General features: G+C 42.0%; 1 protein-coding gene across 1 annotated transcript; it reads right to left on the bottom strand.

Moving 5' to 3' along the window:
- Positions 1–1,974: 1,974 nt before the first annotated feature.
- Positions 1,975–9,688, bottom strand: lpar6a (lysophosphatidic acid receptor 6a). The gene has a single exon (XM_054794638.1). The coding sequence runs from the start codon at positions 3,410–3,412 to the stop codon at positions 2,312–2,314; it is 1,101 nt and encodes a 366-aa protein (XP_054650613.1). The 5' UTR covers positions 3,413–9,688; the 3' UTR covers positions 1,975–2,311.
- Positions 9,689–9,747: the final 59 nt, after the last annotated feature.

Below are 9,747 nucleotides of genomic sequence, written 5' to 3'. Positions count from 1 at the left end.
CACAAAAAAGCACTGATTCAGTTTTCACTTTGTCATCACCGAATAAGGCAAGACTATCAATGTCAAATGAAGTCCAATGAAATGAAGTTCTGGTTCTAGTTCTGGTTTTTCCATGTCTCCACCCAATGGACCCCCTACCTGAAAAGTAGGGGTCTGCCTCGCTAAACACCTCCACTTAAAATCGTTCTTTTGTCGACATAAACAGCAAAGTTGTGTTTTCACAACAGTCTTGTGTGGCGTCCTTGACCCGCTTACACGGGCCGGGACACAACCCAAAAGGGCGCCATCTGCTCTGCTTTGTTGACAGTCTAGCACCCACGCCTCGCTGGAGAGCTTTCACACATCTGCTCATCCCAACTCTCATGATAATGATGATGAAAAACCACCTGGTGGTGATAACAGGGACAAAACAACTCCTTCCCCAGCCATGTTGTGTTGACATAACACCCACAGACCACACTATTAGGCACACCTGCACCATCCAAACATGACGCTCAATAGAAAAAGTCCATGTTTATATACGCTTTACGTTATGGTGTCGGGAGGACAGAGGATCGCGCCAGCAACCTCCAGGTTGGGAGACGACCACTCCAGCACCTGATCCATGCCGCCCCCTGAAAAGAGTTGGTCACTTGGTTATTCACATTAGAGATGACACCCATTAGGCATCAACATCAGGGGTGTCCAAACTTTTTCCCTCCAGCGAGGGCCACATAGTGAAAAATGAAAGGATGATATTTTGGAAAGCAACACATGAAGGCTAAGAAGTTATAATAAATTTCATCTCAGCTTTGTCATTAAAGGTGAAAAAGACTTATTAATAACTTCACTCTTTGCTCCATTTTCTCCTATTTGTGCTGCTTGTTTTTAACATTTTCCAAATATTTCAACTTTCTTCTGAAATAAACTTTGTAAGTTTTCCATCCATTTTCTTGCATTTATGTGGGTCTGGCTCGCAGAGGCAGCAGTCTCAGTAAGGAAGTCCAGCTCATGACCATAGGTGAGGGTGGGAGGATGGACCGGTAAATTAAGAGAGCTTTGCCTTCTGGCTCAGCTCTTTTCACCACGACGGTCCGGTACAGCGAACACGTCACTGCACACGCTGCGCCGATCCGCCTGTCCACCTCACGCTCCAACCTTCCCTCACTCGTGAACAAGACCCCGAGATACTTCAACTACTCCACCTGGGGTAAGACCTCACCCCCGACCCGGAGGGAGCAAGCCACCCTTTTCTGACTGAGAACCACGGCCTTGGATTTGGAGGTGTTGAGTCTCATCCCAGAAGCTTCACACTCAGGTGCAAACCGTCACAGCCTGATGAGGCCATCAGGACCAAATCGTCTGCAAATAGCAGAGATGAGATCCTAAGGCCCCTGAACTGGACTTCCTCGACACCTTGGCTGCTCCTAGAAATTCTGTCCATGAAAATGATTAAATTAAATTATTAAATTGTACATTTTCTTATAATTATTATAATAATATCATAATATTAAGACTTTATTCTCATAGTATTATTTCCCCAATCTAATCGTCCAAAAATAACAACCTTGTTCGTTGTTTGTTTCTCATAATATTATGACTTAAACTAATTTTTTTTTGCTACTAAAATGATATTTTTTCTCATAATTCTACATTATTCTCATAAAATTAGGACATTTTTTTCTGAATATTTTGACTTTATTCTTGTACAATTACTGCTGATTTTGTCCATTTTTGCTGTTGTTTTTTAGTGTTCTTGTCAAGTTATATTTTTAGAATGTGCCGCGGGCCGCACTTTGGACACCCCTGGCAAAGAGTATATAAATACAGTATTTTGTTTCAAAGTTTACACAAGCCTTCCCCTTCTTGCCACACAGGAAGCTGGCACGCCCCAGCGAGAGTCAGACATGCCACTTCCCTACAGAGCCTTTAGCTTGCAGTACAAACCTCACCGTTGTTGCCCAACGCTCATTAAACAAAGTCTGCTCGCCAAAGTCTGGTGCAATCGCTTTATTTTAGACAGAACAATCAGTGCATGAACTCGCCTCAAAGTGGAAACAAGCAAACCTCCCAAGGAGGCACAAAGGCTTTTGGATCCTTGATGTTCATTTAAGAGGCGCTAAAGCTAGCACCGTGACTTACCACACAAAAGTACACAAACACGCGACTACAGTTCAGTGATCACGTTCCCTTGCAGCTCCTCGTGCAGTGACAGTACTGTATGCAGTATGTAGCAGCCGGAGAGGCCAGCGGTGCGGGCCTCCTAAATCCAAAGCGGGACTTCCACGCACGTTTCCCAAGATGGAGGTCGTATTTTGCCCTTCACTAACGCTCACACCGAGGACTCGTTGTGAAGAACTTTGGCTTTGAGATTCCTCAGGCTGCACTGCAGGTTGGAGCTGGACTCCGACTGCAGGGCCTCGGAGAACTTGGCGTCGTACGCCCGGTCCAACTGAGGCTTCCTCTTGATGGAGTTCTGGATGGTCTCTGAGGTGAAGTAGTACACGATGGGGTCAAAGCAGCAGTTGGAGACGGCGATGCAGAGCGCGATGGGGTAGATGGTGCGCACCACCGACTCCACAAAGCAGCCCTTCAGGGTCTTGGTGCGCACCAGGGAGTAGAAGACCAGGTTGACGTTGTAGGGGATGAAGCAGAAGCAGAAGATGGACAGGTGCACGATGATCATGCGAAGGATCTTGGTCTTGTTGAGCTTGCTGCCGCGGCTCACCTTGTGGGGGCGGCGCAGCGTCTGCAGCACCATGATGGAGCAGCACACGTTGAGCAGCAGCGGGATGATGAAGCCCACAGTCTCGATGAAGATGACCACCTTGGACAAGTGGGCCTTCCACTGGTTGGAGGAGAAGTTCTCAAAGCAGAAGGTGGCGTTGGCGAGGTTCTTCTCGCGCGAGGTGGTGTCCAACATGAAGCCCGTGGGCAGGCTGCCCGACAGCACCAGCACCCACACAGCCGTGCACACCATCTTGGCGTTGCGCTTGGTCCGCAGCGTCCTGGAGCGGAACGGGTGCACGATGGCCAGGAAGCGGTCCACGCTGATGCAGGTGAGGAAGAGGATGCTCCCGTACATGTTGGTGTAGAAGAGCGAGACGGACACCTTGCACAGAACGCTCCCAAAGGGCCAGCTCTGGTTGATGAAGTAGAAGACCCGCAGGGGCAGCGTGAAGACGAAGAGCAGGTCGGACACCACCAGGTTTATCATGTAGGTGGTGGTTTCGTTCCTCAGCTTGAGGGAGCAGGTGAAGATGTAGATGGCCACCACGTTGGTGATGAGGCCCACCACGAAGACGATGCTGAAGACGGTGCTGTACAGCGGGTACTTGAAGCCGTCGTTCTTGCTGCAGGTCCAGTTGCTGGAGGAGACGTTGCTGGTCCCCGGCAGGGTGAAGCTGTCAGGGAGGAGGGTCGTGTTGTTCATTGTGGGAGACCAAGAGGAGCAGGATGAGGGTTTGGGGGGCCTGGGCGGCGCTCTGCCGGTGCACAATGAGGCGCCTCACGGTCCCGGGGATTCAAAAGGTTTTTCTGGCCGTCTCCGACATGATTCCCACCTCTGGTATCCTCCTAAAGTGTGAGTTCCCTCATGGTGAGGAGCTCCCTCATAAGCGTGAGGGGGGAACTCCACCGTCCCCCTCCCCCTGCTGAGCCTTTACACTGAGAAGCACCCTGCTAAGTTGGAGCCTCCAAACAGGGAAGCCTGGCATTATCCACACACGTCCCAGTCCTCCTCCTCGCTTGTGACGGATTTTGTCCTCAGGGTTGGCTTCCTGTCCCCCGTCCTCTACCTCCAAAAACCCTCTCAGCGTCCACGTCCCTCTCGAGGAAGCACTCTCAGTCAGACACTTCTCCTTTGTGCCGGTATCACACACACGCTCACACACACTTGTGTACTTTGACTCGGAGCAGCAGGGCTGGCTCCGCCTCCTTGCCCGCCCCTCCCCCTCCTTTGTCCGCTCCCCCAGTTAAAAGGAGGAATCAGGACCAACAATGCTGCATGTGCAGGAAGTTATTTTGTTTTTTAAAAAGCATACACAAATTACAGTCTGCTGCTCCTGTCACTTGAAATACAAAATCATATTTCATATTAATAATATGTTTTTCACCACATCCATCATATAAGCCCGCTGGTGAATAATGCAGTATGTTTTACAATATGTGCTGATAGTTGAAAATATTTACATCTGACTGAATTAAAAATGAATGACCAAATCAAAATGACTTCCAATAGGGGTGTGCAAAGTGCGGCCTGAGGGCCATTTGTTTAATTCTATTGGACCGCGGCAAAATTCAAAAAATATAACTTAACATGAAAACTAAAAAAAATTAAAAATAAACAGAAAAAAACGGAAAAATCTGCAGTAATTTAACACAAATAAAGTCAAAATATTGAGAGGAAAAAAGATGTAATCTAACAAGAAAAGGTTGTAATTTTATGAGAATAACGTAATATGAGGAAACATTTTAGTAGTATATTAAATACTGGCATATTAAAAAGTAGTAATTTAACATTACGGTAAAGAAAAAAGTGGTAATATGAGAAACAAAAGAGCAAATAAAGTTGTCACTTTTGGAAAATTACATTGCAGAATAGAGTCCACAAGAATAGAGTCCAAATATAATGGGAATGAAGTCATAATTACGAGAAGAAAATGTAGTTGTTAGTTGGAAACAACAGTAGAAAAAAAACAAAAAACAAATTATATTATTAATAATGACTTATTAATTACTAATTATATTATAATTATGTAATTTTCAGAGAATAAACGTGTCAAATGTACATCCTTCCAATGGCGGAGATAAAGTTCCCACACCAGTCTCAACATCCACGCCTCATGTGATTACCATCTCCTGGCACAAAGGACTGTTTCCATCAAGTCCTGTGGATTTATGAACTAATATTATGATGATTTACTAGCATAGAGTTGAAATATCAATGACAAAATATGGAAAAAAAGTGATCATATAATGAGAAACAAAGAAAACAAAATACTGTTGTAATTTTTGGAAAAGTGGGTTGGGGAAAAAGTTTATAATATTATGGGAATAAAGTCATAATATTATGAAAAGAAAATTTAAGAGACCACGAAGCTGAGAAGTGGCAAAGTTGCATCCTTTCATTTTTCAGAATGTGACCCTCGCTGGAAAACGTCTGGACACCCCTGACTTAAATAGAAGTGTCAAAAAATAATTCCAAATAAATAAACATAAAAATGACTAAACAACCATTGGACAACGTGTGTCCCAGGTTGATAAGCCAAGGCCGTCAGTGTCTCCATGTTGTTCTTGATGTCCAAGCAGGGGGACAATCACCAAAATAAAATGAAAAAAAGACCGCACACAGCGTCCTTTTTGGGCTGTTTTGATTTTCCTCCTGCCCCCACTTTCACTCCCCAGCATTCCCTGCTTGGCAGCCACTTTTACAAACACGCTGGAGACTTGTTGCCCGGCAAGGAGGAATGTCAAGTTTTTGACTTGAAAGACTTCCCTGCTTTGTAATCACCACTTATTTGGGATGCCGAGCCACAAGCTTGGCTTCTTCCACCAGAAAACAGTCTACCGCCATCTTCATAAATCTATTTCTTTATTGGAGTATTCGTGTGAGATGCTATATCATTTTTCATTGTCTGTTTGTCTCTACTTCTTATTCCTCCTCATTTTTTTGTCTGACAAATCCCAAAATTCCCACATTTATTTTTTTCTGTGGCAATTTTCCCATTGAAAATGCATGGGAATTTATTTGGCGCCACCCACTGATGGATAGTCATTTGACATTTTCAATTCCTGTAACATTCCTTTTATTCTACAGGGTGACATTGCTGGTAGAAGCAGGTAGAATGGTTGTTTCCCAACCTGATTCAACTTATTCACTCCGCATTTTTGCTTTTTTCAAATTCCGCTGTTTTTAGATAATAGACTAATTCAATGGTTGCTGGTTCGATCCTCGTGTAATCGTTCTCCATTTTTATATTCCAACATTTCAAATTCAGAAATGGCTGCTGGTTCGATCCTCAGCCCTCATGTAACCCGTCCACATTTTTACATTGCAACATTTTAAATATCCCCGGTTTTAGTCCTCTAAAACGAATAGACAAACTCAGTGCTTGCTCGTTCAATCGTCAGTCCTTGTGTAATCGATCCTATTCCTACTGTTCTTCATTTTTTTATTCGGTGCAGGGTGGCATGGCTCAGGTGGTAGAGCGGTCCTCCTAACCTGAGGGGTGCTGGTTCGATGAATAGATTGCAAGGTATTTTGAGGATATTTCAACATTTATTTCTACATTTAGTTCAGCATTCACACACAATTTATACTGAAGTTGCTTAATCTAGTTACTGAATATGCTATGTATTACCTTTACTGTTACTTATCCTCTATTCTATTGGACTGTATTATATAATCATTTATTTCTCTTTTTATTCTTTTCTGGGAAAACGGCTTCAACATGTGAACAATTTTGCTTTTGTGTTGCACGTCGGAGGTTTTACAGTAGTTGACTATCTTGGACGGGCGCCCAGTGACACAGCCGTCTGTGTTCTTGCCACCACACCCGACTTCACAGCTCTGCAAAACAATGGTGAACCAATTCTCAAGCGAGAATTCAAAGAGATGCGGGGTGTTTTATGGCCGGCGACAAAATAAACACCAGCAAAAAGCTTCCAGAAAATAGACACCAAGCTTGGCTATTGTCTTTCCATTCCATCCAGCACAAAAAAACAAGCGCTTGACATGCAAACATGTGGAGGCTAAACAAAAAAACATATGCACTGTTAAAAATCTCACAATGCCAGGAAGCATGTCGCCCCCCCTCAAGGCCAAGACCTTCAAGAATGAAAGATGTTAAGTGTCATGTCAGCTGACATCATGCAAGCATCAGCCTCAGGAGCGTCACGTTGGAATCCCGGAACTCAAGCGTTCCCACATCTCACGCTAACATTTGGAAAACACACGTGGTAACCCTCCCCCAAGGCAAACAAGCAACGGCTGTATCGTCAGGCTGTCAGGGTGTTACAGTGCCCTGTGAAAATGCTGTAATATGCATTCCAGGCCAGGAGTAGGCAGTGTCACCGCTTCATATGAAAAAGGAACACATCCACATGCACATCCATCACCATTTAGCATGTGGGAGCCATGCATCACATTAGCTTGCATACAAAAACATGTGCAGATCCACTCATCTCACTTCAATATAGCTCATACTTTTTAACGCCTTTATGTTAATTCTTTGTACTACATATATATATATATACATACCGTACATATATATATATATATATATATATATTTTTTATTTTTTTCTTCATATAAATTCCTTAATTTGTTCGTTTTTTTTTCAATGTATTACTTTTCACATAAAAAAAGTCTTTTCTTTTTTACTGTTTGCATCACTTATAAATTTAGAAGTTATATTCTGCCATTACAGTAATCCCTCATTTACCGCGGTTAATTGGATAAATGGAATAGTTTGCTAATCAGAGCATAGAAAACATGTTTACGACCTTCTAGATACATTACAGATTTAACATTACAGCCCTCTAGACATGAAATAACACCCCTATAGTTACCTTTACACTCATATTACCCAATATAGTAAATATAATAAGAGAAAATAAGACATATTAGAGCATAGCAAAACTGGTGTACAACATTCTAAATAAGCCTTTTAACAATATAAGCCCTCTAGACATGAAATAACACCCCTATAGTCACCTTTACACTCCTATTACCCAACATAGTAAGCACAATAAGAGAAAATAAGACATAAAAGCACAGAAAACCTTTTTAAAACCTTCTAAATACACCTTTTAACATGATTAGAGCCCTCTAGACATGAAATAACACCATTATAGTCACCTTCATAGACCGATTACCCAACATAGTGAACATAGGAGAAAATAAGACATAAACAAGACTAGTGCTCATGTGTGTTAATATAAATGTGTTCCCCTGCGACCTGAAAGAGGCGGACAGGAAGTGGCGTCGGGGGTTCAGAGTTAAGTTTCAGCTTTGTGTCGGTAGCAAAAAGCCGTAAAAGTATGCCGTGTTTTTATGATGGATTGTTATTAGGGATTATTGTGCCTGTTGTGAGCTCAATCAAGCCTGCAATAAAAGCCTGTTGTTCCGGCCATCAAGTCTGGTGCTTGTGTGTCGCATCCAATAATGTGGTAACATTACTGACACCTAGTGACCAGTGTACAATGCTCCATATCAACAATGTCTTTGAATGCCTTATGTTTGTATTTTTGTTCATTTAGCCGCCTGTGTGCTTGAAAATGCTAAACTTAGGTAAAAACTATGTTAACATTTGCTTAAATATTCATATTTTTGGACTAATAACAGGCCATATTGAACCACAAAGCAGCATGATTTATGAAAGAATCTATTTTTGAAAAACCCTAGTAGAGTGAAGCAAAGAAATTGGAAGTGCAATGTGGCGATTAACGACCGTATACGGAATTTTACTCTAGTATTTATGAATTCATGTATCAACAATCTCTTTAGTTGATTTAATTTTTCTATTTATTATGTTCTAAGCTATTTCATATCAGTAATTTATTGTAAAAATCCCTTTCTGTCCACATTAGAGAAGGGGAACATTTAAACACAGGAAGTGGACAGACAAGCAGTGACTGCCGAGCTACGGATCAGTGTCAGGATGAAATAAACTCTGCTTCTGACATGTTGCACATGCGATGGAAAAGTGGTGTTTACGATCCTTTTTTTCAATTTGCATATTTGCTGACGTTTTCTGGCTGCTGTGAAGTGAGAATGTGCGGCCACCGACCCACACACACGCAGACACAGCTTTTGGTGCCTCTTGACTTACATGCTAGTCAGCACCTCATCTAAACAGGCCGCGCCGCATGTTGGAAGGAAACATTGAAGCTACTTCTCCGGTAGCGTGAAGCTGACTGTGCATAATCACCACTTGAGAAGGCGGCGGGGCAGCCGGGGAGGCAGAAACGAAACAGATCTCCAGCGTAAACAGCACAAAAAAAGGCTGACGATGCAAAGGTACTTTGCACCGCTCGCTCGGGATAAGACTATAAAGATAAACTGGAGATGTTTGTTGTTGTCAGGAGTGGGGAAACCCACAGAGCAGGGATGTCCAAAGGGTGGCCCGGGGGCCATTTGCAGCCCGTGCCACATTCCATACAGAAATACAGAAGGTCCTAAAATACCATACAGAAAATGACAAAAAATATATATAATACGTAAAGTTAAAAATTCATTAGTGATTATAATTCAATTTTCCGAAGTTTTAATATTATATAAGAAACAAAACAAGACAAAAAAAATAAAGGTGGACGTTTTGGAAAACTAGGCTGTGAAAAACGTAAACTATGAGAATAAAGTCAAAAGTTAATTGTTTTTTAATGACGTTTTTTCTCACTGTATTTATTGTTCTAAATGTTTGTTTTTATTCATTAGCTTTTGTTGCCTTAGTTTGTACTTTTACTTTTTAATATTTATTGTTTTACTAGTTTGTAAAGCACTTTGGAAATTGTGTTTATAAAATGTGCTTTATACATAAAGTAGATTGGATTGGAAAATATGGGAATAAAGTAATAACATTACAATAAAAGGAAAACGTAAATGTTGAAATATTTGGAAAACAACAACAAAAAATTTTACAAGGAACAGAGAAAACATGACAACCAAACAGCAAAAATGGAAAAAACTGCTAAGAAAATAAAGTTGAAATACTAGGATAATAGTCACAACATTGCATGAAAAAAGTTGTAATATTATGACAAAAA

This window comes from Dunckerocampus dactyliophorus, chromosome 12, assembly GCF_027744805.1.
Source record: "Dunckerocampus dactyliophorus isolate RoL2022-P2 chromosome 12, RoL_Ddac_1.1, whole genome shotgun sequence".
Taxonomy (NCBI): Eukaryota; Metazoa; Chordata; class Actinopteri; order Syngnathiformes; family Syngnathidae; genus Dunckerocampus; species Dunckerocampus dactyliophorus.
The sequence above is the reverse complement of the archived record's forward strand: the minus strand, read 5'-3'. Positions and strand labels throughout refer to the sequence as shown.